The 23,461-nt window shown below is 41.0% G+C and overlaps 1 protein-coding gene across 1 annotated transcript; it reads left to right on the top strand.

Moving 5' to 3' along the window:
• Window positions 1-7,902: 7,902 nt before the first annotated feature.
• Window positions 7,903-22,776, top strand: LOC136712404 (transmembrane protein 248). The gene is made up of 7 exons (XM_066688961.1): window positions 7,903-8,097; window positions 10,470-10,646; window positions 11,176-11,455; window positions 17,280-17,424; window positions 19,750-19,909; window positions 21,222-21,362; window positions 21,958-22,776. Exons 2-7 carry the CDS (start codon window positions 10,488-10,490, stop codon window positions 21,988-21,990), a joined length of 918 nt encoding a protein of 305 aa, XP_066545058.1. The 5' UTR covers window positions 7,903-8,097; window positions 10,470-10,487; the 3' UTR covers window positions 21,991-22,776.
• The last annotated feature ends 685 nt before the right edge of the window (window positions 22,777-23,461 follow it).

Below are 23,461 nucleotides of genomic sequence, written 5' to 3'. Positions count from 1 at the left end.
TGACCCTATTTCAGTGAATGTTTGTTTTGGTAAATGTTTCTTTGAAACTACGCAACCATATATTCTTCTAACGTGGTTCCTACTATCGATATTTGCAACCATTGTGTATGTGTGCTGCTTCTGTGAGCTACAGCTGAGGCGTGGGTTAGGACCGTTTGATTCTGTCATCAAATAATTGCTTCTCCTACATAGATCTGCAAAAGAAAGGTCTCAAGTCATGCTCTGTATACACCTGCATCCAAGTTGTCTATCTATATGTATGACATCAGATCTTTTTCTGCAACTGAGGGCCTATCTCCAATAGTCACGGTTTGCCACCGTAAATCAGGAACGTCAAATGTCGCATTTTGGGGAAAAAACAAAACAGTTTTTAGCATTGGGATTACAAAACATAACTAGTTTTAGATTAAACCGTGTATACTATGTGAAAAGGGTACCCTCTAGGAGTATGGCCATAGCAAGAAATTTAATTATGTGTGGAATTGGCTTAAAGATAGGTTATGCAATCCTGAGAAGCCAGCAGTTCGCCCGCCCTCGCCTCAGAGACGTCTCCAAAGCCACGCCCCCTCTATCACACATGCGCACACACAGAGCAGAGTCTCAGCGCCAGGAGGAGAGACGTGTGGGTGGAATCGATCGCAACAGTTTCAGATTACCGCATGTCTCATTCATTGGTTAGACATTACAATAATAACGAACGTAAACATCTTATTTACGGTTATTATGTTTTTAAAAATAGTAGCTGCGGAAAATAGTAGCTGGCCTTCCATTCTCGCGCTCGCTCTGCACAGCGTCAAGGTTCCCGCGCTGATGACGTGTGATTGTCTGCGCTAACAAGTTGCGCGGCCGTTTGGAAATATAGATTGACAGACAGGAAGGACATCCTCTCATTACATTCGGACCGAATGCAATGATTGGTCGATCCTTTTTTAGTCCTGTCCCTTCCACAGAAGATATACATATATATATATATATATATATATATATATATATATATATATATATATATATATATATATATATATTTACATTTAGACCACTTAAATTATTGATTGCTATCAGGATGTGAAGAGACTTTCAACAAGTATAACAAAAAATGTTTCTGGAAAAGATTGCATACCCTACGTTTAAGTATCACGTTTTGCCAAGAAGCTCTTCAAATGTTTGCTAATAGGGGTGTAACAATTCCACACATTTTCGATTCAGTTCAGTTTTCGATTGTAGTTTTTTTTTTCTTCACACTCCAAATTAATAATTTTTTTAACAATTATTTTAACACTGCCAGCCGGGAAATTAACAATAACAATATTAACAGTAAATTAACAGTAAGGGCATATAAAACGCACTTTAAATGGACTTTAAGTAGTTCTAGATTTGCATGAACAGTTTTTTTCTGGAGTTGTCATGATTGAATTCCAAGGAACATTAGAAACTTGCTGATCAGAGGACAGGCAAATGAGCTATATCAGCTGCGATTATTCAGTTATGTATCAAAACGTGCACATAATAATAATAATAATAATAATAATAATAATAATAATAAAACAAACTTTACACAATAAATTAAATCGGTATGCACATATCTTAGAAGACATATACAATTATAAAACAAAGAATTAGAATTAGCATGGTACTGAAATAGTAAATAGCCTATAGTATTATGCAACGTGGAAGTGCTTTGAAATGGCTCAGTCTCTAGTATTACAGCTGTGTACATCAATGCAGTAAACGCGCTTTTAAAGAAAGTTAAGAAAAAAGTGTTTATAACTTATTACATTACAGGAGTTCACAGCTGAAACGCCATATAGGTATTTAATTAAAATATTTAGTGGCATATAAGAAAGGGGGAGAAATGCACACACGCAGAGATATTTACTGTCTGCTGTAGTTTTTTTTTTTTTTTTTTTTTAATTAATATTGGTTTGGCGAAGCCAAATAAATAAATAAATAAATAAATAAATCACGACCCCGTTTTTAAATTCGATGGTCGAAATGAAATGCTCATTCCGATCGATCTTCGATTTCGATTAAATAATGTACACCCTGACTAATACTGGTGGCTACTACGGAAGAGTATTAGGGCCACTTAAGAGACAGAGAAAATATATATATTCTGAGGAAAAAAAAGTTGAAACTTTTGAGAAAATAAGTCAAAAGTTTTGAGATTTAAAATCGAAATAAACTTTTGAGAAAAAAAAAGTTGAAAGTTCAGTTTCATACACCAACAGCAGACATACACTCACCTAAAGGATTATTAGGAACACCATACTAATACTGTGTTTGACCCCCTTTCGCCTTCAGAACTGCCTTAATTCTACGTGGCATTGATTCAACAAGGTGCTGAAAGCATTCTTTAGAAATGTTGGCCCATATTGATAGGATAGCATGTTGCAGTTGGTGGAGATTTGTGGGATGCACATCCAGGGCACGAAGCTCCTGTTCCACCACATCCCAAAGATGCTCTATTGGGTTGAGATCTGGTGACTGTGGGGGCCAGTTTAGTACAGTGAACTCATTGTCATGTTCAAGAAACCAATTTGAAATGATTCGACCTTTGTGACATGGTGCATTATCCTGCTGGAAGTAGCCATCAGAGGATGGGTACATGGTGGTCATAAAGGGATGGACATGGTCAGAAACAATGCTCAGGTAGGCCGTGGCATTTAAACGATGCCCAATTGGCACTAAGGGGCCTAAAGTGTGCCAAGAAAACATCCCCCACACCATTACACCACCACCACCAGCCTGCACAGTGGTAACAAGGCATGATGGATCCATGTTCTCATTCTGTTTATGCCAAATTCTGACTCTACCATCTGAATGTCTCAACAGAAATCGAGACTCATCAGACCAGGCAACATTTTTCCAGTCTTCAACTGTCCAATTTTGGTGAGCTTGTGCAAATTGTAGCCTCTTTTTCCTATTTGTAGTGGAGATGAGTGGTACCCGGTGGTGTCTTCTGCTGTTTTAGCCCATCCGCCTCAAGGTTGTACGTGTTGTGGCTTCACAAATGCTTTGCTGCATACCTCGGTTGTTTTATTTCAGTCAAAGTTGCTCTTCTATCAGCTTGAATCAGTCGGCCCATTCTCCTCTGACCTCTAGCATCAACAAGGCATTTTCGCCCACAGGACTGCCGCATACTGGATGTTTTTCCCTTTTCACACCATTCTTTGTAAACCCTAGAAATGGTTGTGCGTGAAAATCCCAGTAACTGAGCAGATTGTGAAATACTCAGACCGGCCCGTCTGGCACCAACAACCATGCCACGCTCAAAATTGCTTAAATCACCTTTCTTTCCCATTCAGACATTCAGTTTGGAGTTCAGGAGATTGTCTTGACCAGGACCACACCCCTAAATGCATTGAAGCAACTGCCATGTGATTGGTTGGTTAGATAATTGCATTAATGAGAAATTGAACAGGTGTTCCTAATAATCCTTTAGGTGAGTGTATATGTGGCTACAGCTTGGGCTTCACACCTTACATTTGTCCAGTTCTACAGGTTAGATGTGACGGGACCGGTGCCTTCCATTGGGAACCCGTTGTTGGCTGCAGTCGAGCCCCAGTAGCCCACAGGCTCTGGCTCCACACTATGGCTCCAGCTCCGGTTGCTTTTAACCAGCTCCAGCTCCGGAGCCACAACAAACAGTGCAAACTAGGATGCAATCATTATTTATATCATTTCCTTTTTTACTTATTTTATGTAAATAACTGTTTAACAAAACCAAAATATTAATAACAAACATCTGTTTAATCATTCAGACATGAAAAATTAGAAAATTATAAAGATGTCTGTGGCAATTAGGGTTGCCAGCCGGGCAGTATTTTAGTGGACTGTCCGGTATTTGTACACTACATGGCCAACAGTATGTGGACACCTCTTCTAATTAATGTATTTGGCATGTGGGAGACTCTGAGACCAAGTAGAGGAAGATTCTATGGTCTGATGAGACCAAAATAGAGCTTTTTGGCCTCAATGCTAAGTGCTACAATTGGTGCAAGCCTAACACCACTCATTCTCATCCTGAGAACACCATCCCTAAAGTGAAGCATGGTGGTGGCAGAATTATGCAAAATGCATGCAGCAAAGAACAAAGAAATCCTGTTAGAAAACCTGCTGAAGTCTGCAGGAGACCTGGGACTTGGGAGAAGATTAATCTTCCAGCAGGACAATGACCCCAAACATACAGCCAAAGCCACACTGGAGTGGCTTTAAAACAAAAAGGTCTATATCCTGGAGTGACCCAATCAAAGCCAACTTGATGGAGCTTGAGCAATTTTGCAATGAAGAATGGGCAAACATTGCTGTGTCCAGATGTGCAAAGCTGGTAGAGACTTATACAAATAGACTCATGGCTGTAATTATTGCTGCCTTGTTGCTTCTACCAAATATTGACTGAAGGGGTGATTACTTATGCATTCAATTATTTTCTGTTTTGTATTTGTAATTAACTTAGAAAAAAAATGCAGATCATATTTTTCACTTTGACATTATGGACATTTTTGGTTTTGATCAGTGGCAAAAACTCCTGATTAAATCCATTCTGATTTCATGTTGTAACACAATGACATATGGAAAAGTCCAAGAGTCCAAGAGGCGTGAATACTTTTGAGAGCCACTGTAAAATCAAGCCACACAGCAATCTCCTTAGACAAACATTGGCAGTAGGATGAACTTAACTGAGAGCTCAATGACTTTCAATGTTGTACCGTCATAGGATGCTACCTTTCCAACAAGTCAGTTCCTCAAATTTCTGCCCTGCTAGAGCTGCCCTGGTGAGCTGTAAGTGCTGTTATTGTTAAGAGGAAACGTCTAGGAGCAACAACAGCTCAGCCGCAAAGTGGTTGGCCACACAAGCTCACAGAATGGGGCTGTTGAGTGCTGGAGTATGTAGCACATAAAAATAGTATTTCGTTGGTTGCAACAATCACTTCTGAATGCCAAACTGCTTCCGGGAGCAACGACAGCAGCACTGTCAGGAGCTTCATGAAATTGGTTTCCACTTAACAGTTTGGAAGTGCAAAATCATCTAGAATGTCATTGTAGGCTGTAGTATTAAGATTTCCCTTTCCTGTTTCAGCATGACAACCCGTGCACAAAGTGAGGTCCATACAGAAATGGTTTATCAAGATTGGTGTGGAAGAACTTGACTGACCTGCACAGAGCCCTGACCTCAACCCCATCCCACCTTTGTGATGAATGGAAAGGCCGACTGTGATCCAAGCCTGATCGCCCAACATCAGTGCCTGACCTCACTAATGCTCATGTGGCTGAAATCCCCTCAACAATGTTTCAACATCTAGTGGCCTTCCCAGAAGAGTGGAGGCTGTTATTGCATCAAAGGGGGGACCAACTCCATATTAATGCCCATGAGTTTGGAATGAGATGTTTGACAAGCAGGGTCCACATACTTTTGGCCATGCAATGTATGTACTTTGATCCCCCGTCCAGTATTTTTGGAAGATGTCCGGTTAGTTAAGTACTGTAATCTATTGAATATGTAGTTAAAAAATGTATCAGTGTTATCCCCCACCCATCATTGTCTAATTGCCAGCACCCCCTCTAGGTTGACATTTCATAACCTCCCCCCCCACCAGGGGTCCGGTATTTTCGTATCTCAAAAGTGGCAAACAAGGTGCAGCGGGTATGACTCCAGCATGTGACCTTAAGTCCCTGGCAACCAACCTTTGGACAAACTAGTCAGGACATTTCAGATAACAGATGGCTATAAAGTGAGGTTATTTTAGGCAGATGAAGAATTTGGTTGTAATAAAATAATTTGGAAATACGTAAAACTTTAGAGTTAAAATGGACTTTACTTCTTTTGCAAGTGGTTTATGAGAGATACCCTTAGATTATAGAATCACTTCTTGAACAGAGTGAGAAAGTGAAGGTGTCATATAATTACAATTAATACAAAATAATGTATTATGTACTAATAGCTGGATTGAGAACTGATCTTATTTTATGACCCCCAACACACAACAATACCTATAAAGTTATATATTTTGTTAATTTAAGAAAACTGGACTTAATATCTGGGTGAGTTTAATGGAGGTGGGAATGAGTGGATCAGCTCCATGACCTCAGCTCCGGCTCCAGGCTCCGTAGCGCTACGATGAGCTCCGCTCCGGCTCCAGCAGTGCCAGCTCCAGCTCCGCTCTGGCTCCAGAGCACAACAAACAAAAACTGTCCAGCTCCGCTCCGGCTCCGGGTCCTGTAGCTGGCTCCAGGTCAGGAGCCGGTGCATGTCCAACCCTACATTGTGTTGCGGTGGTGAATGCATCTGGCCTATACCCCGCTATGTGTATATAACGTGTAAACAGCAGGACTTTGGCTCCATCAGACGGTGTCTGCCGCCTGCCTAGTTAAAAACAAACACTGCCACAGTACATGCTGGAGGCCCAGAACTTGAGTCTATGGATCGTTTACACTGCCAGGATCAAATGCTACCGATGCATTTGATCTGGATCACCATCTCCCTGAGAGGCACATTTGATCCGATTGCTGAGTGTTTACACTGCTATTTTTGAGCAGGATCAAATGCTACCGATTCGGATCAGAAATGGTAATCTCTCTCTCCCTCTCTGACACAACAGTATTCTACACAAATAGAAATATTTAGACTGAATCATGAGGTTTTCCACAAGAACTGTGGAGCCCAAACACGTGGGAATCTCTTCTATGTGGGGAAAGGGGCTATACTAAGCATCCCACACAGGCTCCTACCCAACCTTCACTCTCTTTGTACAGCAGAACTGTATGTTTTCTCTTGAAACATGAGCAAAAGACTTTCAGTCAGTGAGTTGCTAGAATGCCTTTTTGACAATGAAAATTAGATTGAGGAAGAAGTGTCTGAGACCAGTGACAATGTAGAAGTGAACTCTATGTGGACTCATCTTCTGATGATGGAAACACAGTCTGCAAGTGAGGTTTTCATGTCAATGGAATAGAAACATTGAATGGTCGCAGTCCCCCTATGAAAATCAGGGGAAAACATAAGAATGGTCACAGATCCCAAACAATATGCTATCACAAAGGGAGACGTGTCTTTGCAGACATTTGGAAGTTGCTTGATAAGGCAATGTTTTAGTGCAACAATGTCGCTGGAGACCTTCCATATCTTCTCCAGGGTTATACGGTTTTATAGTTGAGACCCACAAGACCCAGGCGAAGTGAGAAGGATACACTTGCAGCTCAGGGATGTGTGGATAAGTGGGTAATGTGCTTACCATGTGTCCATGACAATTCATCCCGGGACAATTCACCAGCACATAACTTAACCAGATGTCAATTGGATCATGATACAGGGAGAAGTTATACACAATTGTTATTTCTGGAATGCGCTGCTCAAAATATAAAGGAAACGACAGCAGATATGTTGAAATTAGGCCAATTTTTTTTTTTAACAAATGCAATATGTAAAAGTAATGCATTTTTAAATGTATTTATAGTTTCAATATGTTCAGCAGCAAAAACGTACTTAAAACATTCAATTTACAAAAATCACTATCACGTGATAGGGTGAACCATCTCATGGCATGCACTTTCTCATGCTACACCGTCCTGTCGAAGTATCCTGGTGGCCATGGAACCTTATAATATCCCCAAGGAAACCAAAATATGCATTTACTACTGCCTTTCAGTTATACACCAAAGATTAAAACAGAAACAATATAAAAACACGGCAAGAACAAGTTGTACTCTTTCCATCTTTGCAAATGTCTGCAAGTTATGAAGTATGTTTCCTTGATTGCGTTCATATAGCGCAGATGTCCGCAGTTCTGTATCGATTTTCTCTGCTCCACCAATGGGATCGGTGAGATTCTGAACATCTGTAAAGAACTGCGGAAATCTGCGCTACACGAACGCGACCCTTACTCCTCCGTGTAGCAACATCGATGTATCCTGTAGTTCCGGTTCATGGCTATGGATTGATACAGGAGATTGATACTCCGCGCATAGGAAGTGTTTTTTTTTTCAAAATGGTTAGCTAAATTAAGCCTGGGTCGTTTGGCTTCAGTCTGGGCATATCTGCATTTCAGAATCGTACATGGTGAAGGATACGGTCGAGATTTCGTGGAGCTGTGAATCTAGGTAAGTTGGTAGTTGCAGATCACATATTTCACATTCCGTAAGTGTGCCTATATTTATTGCAGTCCATATTTTCGCAACAACAAAGTTAACCATATTCTATATTCGAATAGCTGGTGATACGAACTACTTTTCAAAACGTCATGTAGACAATGTAACATTTTTTGTTTGCTTCTTTTTTTACTACAACAACAATCATTTTCAACTGTTTGAATGTTTAATTACAAAACAAGAAAGGAAAAAAAAAGTTGTACTTTTATTGGATGGTTAAGTAATGCGAAAATATGGTGTAGCTTATACATTTGTCATCAGTCAGTATAGCTCAAAAAAGTTGGCCCGAAAAACACCTGCGTTTACGATTGGTTAGCACACTTAATATGGAGACTCCGTCCAGCTGCAGCTTTTCATATGGATCCTGTGTTTAACTAACCCGACTGTAAACGTACACCTGTAAGTTGGGCTGTTGTTAAGAGTTTCCAGTTATCGTGTACCTTTACGCAATAAAATAGTGTAAAGCCCACGCTGTGTCCTTCCCGTGAGTCTCAGCTGGCTCCGGTTATCAGCACAGACAGGCTTATCGTGGTTATAGGAAAATAAAAACGCAGCTGTGCATCAACGGCAATTCTGAATTATCTAAACGTAAATGTATTTTTCAAAATCATGTTTGGGATAATTTCTACTGACTTTGATCAGTATCTCTAAATGCAAACACATTAACATGGTTTTCTCTCTATAAATACGGTGTTACTTGCCAGCATATCTGTAATTGCCCCTCTCACTTTAATATGTCTGCCTCTCGAAGAAGAGACATTAGACGACTATTAATATGCGCAACATTTTTCTAATAATTATTCTAATTTCGTTTGGTAACTACACAGTGCTCTGTGTAGTTGTTAAGATAGTACAGTTTCTACTTCCAAATGGTGTTGTATCCAATGTTATGGATACGTGTGTCACACACCCCTCCCCCGTGAATGATGCAGTTGCTGCCACGGCGCTTTAAAGAGTAAAAATCACACTAGCTGGTTGAAAACATTGCACAACACTAACTTCCCAACAATAAGTGCCACACGAAACGATTTGATTTTTCAGATGGTGTTTTCTTGAAACTGATTCACCTGTACAGAAGGATTTCCTATCTCCCTTTCATGCCATGGAAATGCCCCCAACTGTATATATATATATATATATAATCTAACAACAAACATAAAAGCAAAGAATGGGCCACAAGGAATATGTATGTAAAACAACACGCAGGTTAATACCCAGCTAACACACAATGTGTTAGCAGGGTACATACAATCTATGAAACCCAACAGGTTCACTGGCTGCACAGAGCACAGCAGATGAGCACAGCAGTGATAAGTAAACACAATTAACAATAATAAACATTCCCTCAACCTCCCCCCGTGGCCTAATTTTATCAACTTATTTTTTATTTTCCTCTCTCCATTCACACCCCAACAGACACCTCACAGTCCTCAACCTGTTTCCCCACATCCTTTGCTACAAACACATAATTTGTGGTTTGCTGTGCACCTGTAAGCCTGTATTCTCAGAGGGAGCAGAGTCAGGACCCCCTCCTGCAGTTAGTGATTTGAGCTAACTGAATGCAAATTGCCAGGCTTGGAAGCGCACACATTCTTTCAATTTCTCCTGTTATGGTACATAGGTTGTAAGCAAGGACTTGACTAAGGTTTGGGAGGGGTACTGTTGAAGAACAATCTGTCTTCAATCAGGTTGGAACGTTTGTTGCAATGCCTTTATTACACGTGACGTGGAGAACAACAGTGAATCAAGAAGAGTCCAGAGTTGCTCTGCCTTCAATTTTAAAAAGTCAGAGGCTTTTATACACAAAATCAAAGATCTGGTTATAATCAGAAAGGCATTACTATATTATCTTAAAAAGTTAGCTAAGCAGAATATATCATTATAGGACAGAGTTCATAGATCAACACATGGATTAGGGAGCAGGCACTTAAATCATACTGTTTGACATTGTCTCCAAGGTTCTCATCGTAAATAACAAACAGAAATCAAACTATCTTCTAGCTTGACCTTATCTTTCTTAAGTATACAAGAGAGAAAAACAGGTATGAGAAAATAATTTCTAACTTTCCTTCCACAGAACCAAAAGGAAATCTGAGACTAAGACTTAGTTAATTGTACTCTAGCATTGAGGTTGTTTATGTTCCTGCTCAATGGCCTTTTTATTTTGCATTAAGTTGCACTGATAGGAACATCTGCTAAGTAATACATACTATTTTTTGGGTTACAGGTAATCAACTACTCTGTGATGTTAGGCTGCAAAAACATGGACAATTTAGCTTTCAACTTGTATCTCTTTGTTAACTAGTGCTGTGCCTTGTTGTCAGGTGCCTGTGTCTGTTACCATGGTAGTGTGGCAGCCCCTGGGGAATTTGAGAAGCTGTCTGGTGCACCAGCCCCCAGCTGTTATCTTCTTCCTCTGCCTCCTATCACTGGCTATCACGTTCATCAGCTTTGGGGCCTACACCCAATCTCATGAAGTGAAGAACCCAGACATTGCTCAGGTTTGGAATGCTCAAGTCCTTCCTTTTTAAAAAGTGTCTGTAGGAATGTGCAGGAGTTCTGGCTTTAGCAATAGTTCTTTAAAAAAAAAAATCAGTTTGTTTCTGAATCTTCCATTTGAAGAGGGCTATGATGATGAGTTTTAATCTCGAACCTGCTTCATTGATATGTAATGGCCCCAGTTTTGCTCTCTTAAAATCTCACAGCATGAACAAAATAAAAAAGTACAGTATTTCAACTTTTTTTGGGATCAGGTGATGAAGCTCTCTTTATTGGCATTGTATCCAACAGATGTAAGAGTAAATTGTACAATATATTATAGGAAAATAATCAAAGTTGTAGGATTAGAAGTTCAATGCAGTTACAGTTGTAACAATTATTACTTCATAGTTGTACAGTGATCTTTTTAATTAAATATAATTTGCAGAGTGGGGTGACATTACTTTCAGTTTGAAAGATTTTAAGGTGTGTGTGTGTGTGTGTGCGTGCGTGCATGTCACTGTGACTGATGGTGTTCTGGAACCTCACCAGGACTGGAACAAGGTCCTGAGCTCTCTAGCAAGCCTGCACTTCTGTCTGCCTGAGAATGGGACAGATGGACAGACTGAGCCGCTGGACCTGGGCCAGACTCATGGCGCCTCTCCACTGGTCGAGCATGAAACTGTAGATGGACGCACGGCCAACTCTTCCCATGGTACCTCTTCTGTACGTGTCTCCTTCCTGGTTCAATTAGCTTGGGATCCACAGAGTCTGAATCAGGACCGCCTCAGCCTGCAGACTACACTCTGGGGAAGGCAACTTGGTTTTAAGGGTGAGAGCTCTGCACAAAAGTTTTTTTCCATTATTTACAAAGGTAGCCAACTGCTTCTGTGTGAGAAGGGTAAATGCATGTTTCAGCTGCAAAAATACAGGCAACACTCAATAATAAGTGTCTGCCTTTGATTATTGCTTGTTGAGTAAGGGAAATAATGTGTAATAATAAATCTGAATTAATACATACATGATACTTAATGTAAAATTCCATTGTAATTTCAGACAAAGTGTTGCCAAAATACATTTAAAGGGTGTGAAATGGTTTATACATTCAGTAATGGATGAAAATGCCATTTAAATGTGCTCTTTTCTCCAAGTTGCCACCATTCTGACTTTTTCTGCAATTCTTAGTCTTGGGTAATTGGCACATGTAGATTTGTGCTATAGTACAGCATCTTTTACATACTTCTAATTAATAATTCATAATTCTTTCTATTCATACTAGCTATTGTCCCAAACCTGATCACAGGACTGTAAATTACATGCAAGAAAAATATATTATTGGGTGCAGTTTATGAAGTTAAGATATTATCTCTGTTACCATAACAGAGCATATAAGAAAGTCATTATCAATGTTTGGATTTGAAATATGAGTGAAAGAACCAGGTAATTAGTATTTTGTGAGGGGATGGGAAGATCACACTATGGTTATTTCTCTTGCAATACTAAGAGCATGTGATTCTACACAGTGCACATAGTACAAACTGAATAGACAATAATGCATAGAAATAAAATAAATAAAACGACCCCGGTTATCTGAAAAAGGAAGCACTGCCCAAGGGGGAGGGCTTTGTGCACACTTCCATAGGAAACTGATCGAAATGTCACTCTATCAAAGCTGCCATTGGCCCCTGCGCACGTCACTCAAAACAGGTCACTTCCACTTCCTGTTCTATAAAATGCAGCAATGTCAGTGCAGGTTCATCCTCTTTTGCCGGGAGCTAGGACTCCTACGCGACCTTACAACCCTTGGGCAGTGGTTCCTTTTTCAGATAACCAGGGTTGCATTCGCAACCTATTGTTATCTTTCAAGTTGGAAGCACTGCCCAAGGGGGAGGGGTTACTGTATAACAAAACCATCGCAAGGGAGTAGGCAGCGAGCTGATAAGGGAGCCTGCCCTGAGGTGTACCTCTAGAGGCCTCGGCAACACAACTCCAGATAGGAGCCACAGAGGCACCTTGGGGCTGTCCAGGAGCGAGGACTGCTGTCACGCTCTACTGGGGACTGTCTACAATCAGCATATACAAAGCGGGGCTACAGAGGTGAACTCTTACACCCTCCGCTTACAATAGCAAGGCCGGCTGCTCTACTAGTGCATCTAGGAGCGAGGCCGTATATCTACATGCACAATATATGGCGCGGGGCATCAGGCCTTCTGCGCATTAACGTGGCAGTGAACCCCTGATCCTGCAGGAGCGGGGCCACAGACCCACTGAATAACACACAGCTGGCTAGTTGCTGAGTAGCCACAGCTGGAAATAACAGTATACACAGCGTGGCAGCAGGACAGTCACGTTCACTGAACGGTACAGAGCATCCAGCTCAACTGTGCTGTCATAACAACTAAACACATCGCGGGGTGCAGGAACCAAATCATGCACCACCACGTAACACAGGAGCAGTTATTAGCATAGCTAATACAGGACAACAGAGAAATTGAAACACTGTGTGCACTTCCAAGCCTGGCAATTTGCATCCAGTTAGCTCTCTTTAAAAACTGCACAGCCAGGAAATGAGACCCAGGGGGCTCGCCATCAGTCTGTCCGCCAGCAGTAGGAATACTGCGACCTCGTAGAGGGAGCTCTCGCCTTCTACTGCGTCTGACAGACCCCAGGCAATCAGTCGCTTCCGCTCAGGGGCCAGGCCTGGAGCTGGAGGAGGCCAAAGCGTGCCCTGCACCTGGGACAAGAAGTCCACTCTCACTGGGAGATGCCAAGGCTCTCCGTGGAGGAGGGCGATCAGGTCTGTGAACCAGAATCTGCGAAGCCACTGTGGGGCTATCAGCAGAACTGTTGCTCGTTCTCTCCTGACCTTCTCCAGGACCACCGGGAGAAGGGGGAACGCGTAAAGGAGACAGCGCGGCCATGTGTGGGCTAGCGCGTTGATCCCTAGGTTCCTGGGCAGTCTTGGACGGAGTGGGCAGTGTGTGGACTCTGCCGAGGCAAAGAGATCCACGTACGCCCTGCTGAACTGGCTCCACAGTTGCTGAGGGGGAGGGTTTGTGATGCTATCGCTAGGAGGCCCAGCAGCCTCTGGAAAGGGGACAACATGATGCGAGCTCTCAGTCAGAAGAGGGAGAGACATGCGTGTATAGAGACAACTCTTACTGGCGCCAGCGAATAATTGAAGACATGGAGCCCCTGGCAACGCAAGGGACCGAACACTATGTCCACGCACTTGGAATAAGTGTGTATGGCTAGCGGGCAAATTGGAGGAACTCCCTGTGCAGGGGATAAAATTAACTTTTTTGGCCACTAGCCACTGTGTCTGGTAGAAGGAAAAATCTTACCAGCCACTTGGTATTTTTACCAGCCAAAGGCAAACACCACCAGAAATACATAAGGGTGCATAAATGTCATGTTTTAACATGTTCATGACACATTTATTTAGGCAATTAATCAATCACAATAACAAAAGCTAATCGCACACCTGTATAGACTCTTAGACAGGTGCATATGAGGGAAAAGGATCTGGATAGAAAAACATGTTCCCACACAGTTTCTACGTGCAAGTGTTATAAGGTCTTTGACAAAAACACTGCATTCTATTGAATTATAACACTTGCTAGTAGAGACAGTGCATAAGCATAAGTTTTCAAATTAATCAATCTCATATGCAATAACATGGCAGCTAATGGGGATCTGTATAAGCACACTAAACTAACACATGAGGGAGGGGGGTTAAATGGTGACACATTGTCGCTCTTCGTGCTCCTCTTGCTCATCACTGCTACTCGCTTCTCTGGGTTTCCGCATGGTCATTAAAATTCATTACATTTCAAAGTATTTTCTTAAGGCCCTTAAAAGTCATTAAAATGAATGTTGTCATTAAAAGTAATTGTTTATGAGCTACAATGGAAAAGTCTGTTTCTCTCTCTCATCTGCACTCTCATCACTGCTCTCGCACCAGCGCATAACCTGACACCTGCCTTATCAGCTGAGAGCGCCAGGGTTGAGAGAGGTCCTTTGGATTGGGTAGAAAATATAATCTCTAGGAATGATGATGGACATTGGTCAATACCATGCACGCTAGCAAAGACGCGATGTAATCAAACCGCATGCTTCTCTTCAGCAGAATCTCCGCTACACAGCAAATAATGCATGTCTCTATCGCAAATCGTTTCAACATAAATTAATACATCGTAATTGATGAATACTTGATGAAACACAATAACGTTGTTAAATAAATATCTTGTTGCCCGACATTATCACAACTTTTTATCGTCACAATTTCAAATTAACAATAAAGGTTGTGACTATTTGTTTATAAAGGAATATTTTGCCATTACATCTGTAACTGACCGATCAATATATTTTTCTTTTTCAATTTTTATAAATTTTCATTCAATTGCCAGTTTAACAATGTGAGCTGCAAGGACAATGCCTTAACATTCACATCCTTGTGGCAATGTTTTCTGGTCACAACAGCGAAATACAAAATGTGTAAGACCTACCTAGCTAGCTAATTTATATAGTCTACTTGACTAAACGATTTACTTTTCCACATTTCCAAACCACACTAAACACTCAGACTGCCGTCTATGTACAGAAACACACCTGTGTGTTCGAGTTTGAGCGAATAACAAATAAATAGCAACAGCTGGCTGTGTGTGTAATATGAATGTGTTTGTTGCTCCTCTTTTCTTTTCTATCATTGCTAGTTTTGCAGAAGGCTGTTTGGCTTTTAGGTGGGTTAACATACCAGCTGTAGATTCGTGGTAGTTTAATTGCACTGCACATTATTATACACTCATGTGCTTCTCTGTAAGGAAGCCATGGGGCGCGTTGTAGCACAGATTTCTGCAGATATGCGCAGATCTGCAGAATTTCACCCATTGTGCATATATGGACTTTGTCAATGCAACTATTATAATTCGAAATTGATACTGGCCACACACTGCAACGGGTCCCTCACTCACGGCCACACCACGCCTCAGAAGGGGAATGGACGAGCCTGAAACTACGGGGAGTTGCCAACTGTTATAGATGGGAGTTGCTGGGAGTTGTACGGGTGGGCCAGAGAACGCTGGAATATCACAGGGTTGAGGCGCAGGAGGGGAAGGGGGCAGAGGTCCGCCAGCCATCCTCCTGATGCATGTAATGCCAGACCGCTGGGGGTCAGGACGTAAGGCCTGGTGCCAGGATGCTGTGTGGGGCACCTGCCTGCTTGTTCGAAGATCAGCAGGGTGGCGGGATTGCTGCCTGGGTCTGCTGCCTGGGAGCCAAGGTCGAGAGACATCGAGCTCCTGAAGGCTGCCTGCGAGGCTGGGCCGATAATGTAACTGGGGTAGAGGGGAGGGGCCAAAAGTAAAGCCCGGTGATATGGGCGTGTCTATGAGGCAGGTCCTGTATGTGACACTTGTGGCACTCGTCTTGCCTGTGACAGCCAGAGCTGGCGGCATGCCTCCACAATAGCTGCCAAGGAGCGTTCAGTTGCCCTTGCGCCGTGATGCATTACATTGACCAGCAGGTCGGCCGCCACCACTCTCCCTCTGATAGGGGGTGGGGCCTGTGATGCAGTGACTGGGTCCAGGGCCTCAGCCAGCTGGGCCAGGTAAAGGGCCAGCAGGCTTTCGGTGTTATGCAGGCGAGCGGCTTGGGATCCAGCCTCATAGGCCCTCTGGAGCAGGGTCTCCGTCACGGGACATTGTCAGGACAGGCCAAGTCATGTGACTCCGCGGACAACGGGGTTAAGGAGACCAGAGCAGCAAAGGTGGAGTTCACTCGGGGGACGTCAACCAGGCCCGCTTCAGCCGCACCCTGGGTTCTGGCATAGGCCTTCCCGGCCCGAGCCTGGGCGGGGGGCCTTGCTTGACGGTCCCAGGTGGCTCTCGGGTCATCCAGGAGGTCCGGCAGCAGCAGGAGGCGCGCCGCAGTGGACCCAGAAGTTGCAGCCAAATTGTGCCCGCTGTCGGTGCCCAGACAAACGGGGCATAGGACCTCCCCACTCCAGGCTCTTCTTGGTAACGAAACTGCAGCCAGACGTCTGGTGCGCGGATGGGACAGAATCGGTATTAGCTATCAATAATAACTAAACACATACAAGACAGAGACGATGTGTAGCGAAAACGGTGGTGAATAACACTAAAGTGAGCCAGCCAGCCGAAATATGCAGTTTGAATGTTTATTACAAACACAGACACATAGAGCTTACATTCTTGAGTCCATCGAAATGGCAAAAGAGGACGAACCTGCGCTGACGTCAGGTATTACAGAACAGGAAGTGGAAGGGACCTGTTCTGAGTGACGTGTACAGGGGCCAATGGCAGCTTTGATAGAGTGATGTTTCGATTGGGTTCTTACAGAAGTACGCAGAAACCCCTGCCCCTTGGTTAGTGCTTGAAAGATAACTGTCTTATTAGACATAATCAGAACATGTCTAGTGATTTTGGAATGCTATGCTAAATGCTATATTTGTGTGTATCGGTCTTCACCTCTTTAGTTTGTGGGTTGTAGCGGAGACCTGAATTGGTTAACAATTATTGGCAATTACATAAAAAAAAAGAAAAAAAAAGAAATGCAGGCTTTACAAAATCCCCACAATGTCTGTGATTCCAGTTATCTGACACTGATTCCCACGTATTGTAATATCATACTGAAAGGCTCTGCAGCAAAGGAGACACTGAACCTGACGCTGATCATCCCAGCCCAGTCTCAACTGTCAAGCAATGGATCTGGGGACCAGCCTGCACACATAGCCACCTGCCTCACCATTACTGGCCCAACACATGTCCTGCCTGATACCCCGTGAGTCACAGTAGGAAATGGGTATTGCAGACAGCTGGTACAGGTGGGAGAGAGGGTGCAATGGGGTGTCTGATTTTCTGATGGGGGGGAGGGGAAAGTTACATTTCCTGTGAAACATAGCTTATGATGTACAAGTCTCTATATCCCTGGAACAATTGGTTAGTGAGAATTTTTATTTAATTCCTTTATGTTGAAAGATCAGATTTTTTGTGATCAAATGTTTTTTATTTCAAGATATGCAGGATTTTGTGTCAAAATGTTTTCTTACAGAAACTTAAACTCCCCAAACCACCTCCTAGCCCCCAGGGTGGTCACCCTCTTGTCCTTCCTATTTTCTGCCACAAAGAGAGAGAAGAAAAAAACCAACCAAAAAATCCATCTTTAAATATACATCTGCTCTGTTAAAAAAAAAAAAAAATCAAACCCATTACTCAACAAAGTTTTTGGTATATACTGTGCAGTGTGCACAAAAGTCTTGGACACATTCAGGATAGACAATATGTCAATGCTATGAGCATTAGCAATTTGCTCTAAACTTCCTAACATATGGACTTACATGTTGCATTAAGCTGTTTGAAGAAATGGAGAAAGACTAATGCTGTCCAGAATCACTTTGACAATGTTAATTTTCCCCAATTGATCCTTGTAACTTACTGGCCTAATGGCTTCGATATCTCCAATGCTGTCAAGTTTACCCCCAATAGTTTCTTATAACATGGCCTATATGGCTTGAACCTCTTTATTGAGTGGCGAGGGATTTTTGTACGTTGTCAACGTTTGTGGTATAGATATAACTTGCATAACTGATTTCTCTGCTTGTTAACTCAAGAGTCATGGATTAAAACACCTGAGAAAATGGAGACTTAAAGCTTAAGCAGCTGCTCGGTGGTACAGACAGGTCTTCAATTATGTTGTGTTTTAATGATCCTCTTGATAATCCTTAAACTGAGACGTACCTTAATTACAGGGTTTGCTTAATAACGCCACACCCTGGGCAGAGACATTGAATCCTGCAGCCTGTAAACGTCTGTCTTGGATCCAGGCTGTGCCACTCTATGACAATGACTGGGAGTCCCTGTGGTACCTGTGATAATAATGGGGATGTAGGTGAGAGTGGGCTATGAGGTGCTCATGTTAAGACATAACCATAACTCTTCATGGCAAGCTGGGAAGGGCCATATGGTACCAATTGTATATGTCCCAACTGGTTCATACATTAGGACACTGTTTGTGTGATGCTTCCTCAGTTGACTGGTGAATCTGTTCTGTGTTTCTAAAGTAGGTTGCATGTCCTTGGGGAGTGAGGGCAGATAGAAGAGATGGTAGCTGCAAAGGTGGAGATTATACATGTGGGTGGGGATGAGGTCTGTAGACTGGGGCAGATTTTTTGAGATCCATGTTAACTTCTGTTTTTTCCTTGTGCAAAGTAGAAGTTAATTTTTTCGTCAAACTCTATTGTTAGGTATTGACATCACAGCAATCGTCCACTTTCAACGTCTTTTGACACTTATCTGAAAATTTGAAGTTGACATGAATGTGTCCATATTATTATATATATATTTTTTTCTTGGCACACGCCCTTATCCAGGGCGATTTACAAAATATAAGGGCAATACAAAGTGCAAGAATACAGTTCAGTACAAGGCATAATTGAGAACTTTATATTAATTTATATTGTGACTACACTAGTCTGTGTTTCCCATACACCTACTAATCTAATTGAACATGCATTCTTTAAGTTTCTTATTTTTGAATCTTTATTTATAAATATTTACACCTTTGACATCACTCCTAAACAAACAAACAAAAACAAAAAAATCTCTTTAATATTATTTGAGGTAAAATCCCTCTGAAGGAAGAAAGATGAGGATAATTGTTATGGTTTTCTTTTTCTTTTTTCTTTAATGCAAACTTATATGTTGAAAAGCGGAATATTTGTTAATAAAGCTTGTTTTGAAGACATATAAAAGGAGTTACACAAAAACAAAAAATCCATGTTCTCTTGGATCCAGTCAGACATCAAGAATAGCACAACCAATGAGTAGTTTCTATAACAAACAATCGAAACAAACAAATGCAAAATTTCAAATCTGCACAAACATTGTATGCATTTACAGTCCTTGGGGGCTGAAGGGGTTTCTGGTTTCCATTTCACCTGAGGCTTTAATTACTTAATAGAAGTCATTGTTAGGATGAGTACTCAAATTACATGTGATTTCCAGTCTTAATCAGTTGCTACCTGAAAAGTACCTGTAAAACCTAGTCCTTGAGCAGTGGAATCAGTTACTCATGCCTAAAATTATCAAATGGTCTTTAAATCCACAGACACCCTCCCCGTTGTCCAATTGAAGCTGACAGTATCTCTGAACCTCCCTTTTTGAGTGCTGTTCTCTTGGCTCCAACTCACAACAAGCCCCAGCATGCATTGGAGTGTTACAGCACTGTGTTTACCTCTGACCCCAGCCTTACGGTCATGCTGTTACCGGTAAGTTCCACTTGCCCCTACCAAGGACTTTAAAACACTGCAGTCAAATTCTTTCTGAGACTAAATATGGAATGCTTGCAAACTGGCACAGAGCTAGGATTAGTTTTTGTTGACAAAGATAAATAAAAGAATAAGCTAAACTCTATGATTTACTTTAAAATGAGTAGTTCTTAATTCTTCTTAGTTCTGCATATTGGATGCATAGAGATGTAGAGACACACTGTTGGGGGCAGTGGCTCCAAAACAAAAAAGGATCCACCCAATGGTACTGATGAAGTGCCGACCAGGGGTGGATGGGGTGGCGGGGTAGACAACGTTTCATCGACTAGTATTAACAGTGAAAACATTAATCCATCCAAGAAGGTGGCATTTGCTGCCATAAAATGATGGGTCCAATGAGGATATAACCATGATCTAATATATATATATATATATATATATATATAATATATATATATGGAGTCGGAACATTAACAACAACAAATCAAAAATGTGTCTGAGAAGTAAACTGCCATGACACATTTTTGATTTTAACCATATATCTTATGCTTGAGCAGCAGCAAACCGAAGGCTGTGCTACTCTTATATATGATACACTGTCAAACCTTGACTGCGGTGTTTGTGGTTGGATCCCAGTGCTACAATACCAAAAACCATGATCCCCCCCTATTAGGGTTGCCAACCATACATTAGTGGTTTTACTGACATGACTGACTTAGTTGGAATATTTTTTACTGACACCCCTATTTTAGTCTTAAAAAAGTGTGAAAATAAAAAAGAGATACTCACAGAGCTGGTGCAGAGCTGCCCTGTTGGCTTTTGTACGAAGAAATTAACTATTCCTGACTGCTTCATGCTTCTAGCATTGCTTCACACAACCCTAACACCTCTAGAAGCAATAGATTTTTTTTTTGCACCACATGCAGTATGCATTTTTAGTTATCTTTGTCCATACGTATTCACTGCATAAAGTGTCAGACTTCTGTCCATATGTATTCATTGCATACCTTGTCAGACTACATTTTTTGTTTAACACTTTTGATTGTCAGGCACATTGACCTATCTACGCTCTTCATCAAACTTTAGTTTTGATATAGGTTTTAGTTTGATGGCAGTCAGAAATTTAGTGATGAAGGAAGTGGTGGTAATGGGAAATTTGTACAGAAAGTCAAACTTATTTACGGACAAGGTGAAATTAAGAGATTTTTTTTATGGACTGTCCGTAAATTTACAGACGTTTGGCAACCCTGCCCTCCATGCACCTGAATGTTTTGCATCCTGGATCAGTTTGTCCTGTCTGTGCCCATAACAGGAGGAGAGAGCCCTGGCTAGGCACCATTTGCTTTTGGTCAGTGTCTGCCTGCTGACTCTATGTGGTGTGCTTTGCTTTGCTGGAAGCCTGTCCAGTTTGAAGTCTCGCAGGCATCAGAACAATGGACTGGATCTACAGAAGGTAACACATCTACACAGTCTGCTTCAGTGGGATTCTCATACAGCTGGTCTAGAGGATCATCGTATAGACCAGGCTTTCCACCAAACATGGGACACAAAAATAGCTGAAATATTTTCAACCATGTTCATGTCACTCTAGCAAACAGTAATTAATGCAGGTACCAATTACACCTGCAGCAGAGCAGTTTTAAAACATGTTTTATTTAGTCATATTTAAAAATAAATAAATGGAGAAATACATCCGTACTTTCAAATATTATTAACTTTGTGGAATTAAAACAAAATGTTTAAATTATTACATTCTGAAATTATTAACAAATTACCATCATCATATCAAAACAACTATATCTGCGCCATATACTGTTGTTCAAATATTTCAAACCATGTATATTTATTTCTAATTGAAGTTGTTTTTCTGATTTTATCCTAGTAATAGATTTTTTAATATGACATTTCAAAGTATTTGACACATGCCATATTCAGATGTTATCAGAAACACTAACGGGAGCTTTAAGTAATGTCTTGCCATTTGTCCTGACATATTTTTAATGTTGCCCCTTACAAATGTTATTAAGAGCAATTATTTTCATTTTCAGGAGCCTCTGATTGACTCTTTACTACAGCCTTGAGGCGTCTTGCTCTTTTCTTGAAAGGTGATGTGCCATCACAGTGGGTTGGCCAAGGGGAAGTGCCTCAGTGGGAAACAGACCCTCTTGATCTTGCCACTTTCATCCTCTGAAGTCATATGTCATTCTCTTCTGTTTCATAAAAGCTGATGTAGGTTGCTTCTTGGACATATTGCAATTTAAGACGCATGTGAAACCTCAAAAGACAGTAGGAATAGGAGACAATGTTCCATAACAGGCTTGAATAATCATAATAATAATAATAATAATAATAAGGATAGGAATATAATCTAAAAAGTAGAAGACCTTAATAACGATAATGACCTTAATAACGATAATGATGACAAGACAAAAGTAAATAATGCAAAAAAAAAAAGGATGTAAATAGGGACTTAACTGTGGGAAAGGAGGGACATTCCAAGAGTACATACACCAAAACAGTTTTTTTGAGTCACCACAGTAAAGGGCTGAGGATGTATTTAAGTTGGGTTACTACTGTGGCATCCTGATGTTCTAGGTTTAGGTCTGTGTTTCTGAAAACCATAGGCAGTGGTAGTGTCCCAATGGGCTTAGGTCTAACTGTTGATCGGTTAAATAAATTGGAATTGCTTAATGATTTCTTGTTCGCTGGAAATAAAACCTATTTTTACTACTTTAAGTGTTTTGGGAATAAATGACAGGATGTAGACATTTAATTACATTGTTGCCCATGCCCTTTTCAAACAGAATTGAAAGTTATCCTAAAATGGAAATAAAATGGAAATAAATAATAAATTTCACTACTGCCAATATGACTTGTTTTGGTTTGTTTACCTGCCGCTAAGTCAATGGCTGAATATTGTTAGTGAAAAAATACACTGTGTAAAATACACTGAGGTCTCATCTGAAAGAAACTAAAGATCAGCTCAGTAACACTGTTGAAGTTGATTACAATAGGAACTTGTCATAGGAACTTGCATTATCTTTATTGATGTAGGAAAACTGGATCCATGGTTTTATTAGGAATTTACTGTGGAAGTTTGCAGCCAGTAAGAGTTAATTGTCCCCTGAATCACAATGTTGTAGAATATTAATTTCTTATGAGAGTGGTTTTGTAAAAACATTTGCTTGCAGTATAATAAAATAAAACTATATATATATTTATAATGTATATATTTATACACACATGAGAGAGAGAGAGAATGGAACATTGACTTCAATGACTTGAGCCTAAACAATGATGGTGTACATAATGTCTCCAAGACAGATGATAGACTTTATACTGTGTAACCTAAAAAGCAATAAATACAGGTGCAGGAGAAATATTTGGAAGATCAGTGTTTTCTAATACTTAAACAAATTTAATTGATTTATTTCTCCAAGGATATGCAGCAGATTATTGATAAAGATTCTGGTGTTTTAAGTGTTTAATACCTTAGTTTGAGGAGAGATTATTACTGATTTAATGGACTATGACAAGAAAACGAGAAACAAA

Source organism: Amia ocellicauda, chromosome 17 (assembly GCF_036373705.1).
Source record: "Amia ocellicauda isolate fAmiCal2 chromosome 17, fAmiCal2.hap1, whole genome shotgun sequence".
Lineage (NCBI taxonomy): Eukaryota > Metazoa > Chordata > Actinopteri > Amiiformes > Amiidae > Amia > Amia ocellicauda.
The sequence above is the reverse complement of the archived record's forward strand: the minus strand, read 5'-3'. Positions and strand labels throughout refer to the sequence as shown.

Excerpts from the sequence above, each read along its gene's own strand:
- LOC136712404 (XM_066688961.1), top strand. The coding sequence starts at position 10,488 with ATGGTAGTGTGGCAGCCCCTGGGGAATTTGAGAAGCTGTCTGGTGCAC. Across the intron at positions 11,456-17,279 it reads AAGGCAACTTGGTTTTAAGG|GCTCTGCAGCAAAGGAGACA; the intron begins GTGAGAGCTCTG and ends TCATACTGAAAG. Across the intron at positions 17,425-19,749 it reads CATGTCCTGCCTGATACCCC|ACACCCTCCCCGTTGTCCAA; the intron begins GTGAGTCACAGT and ends TTAAATCCACAG.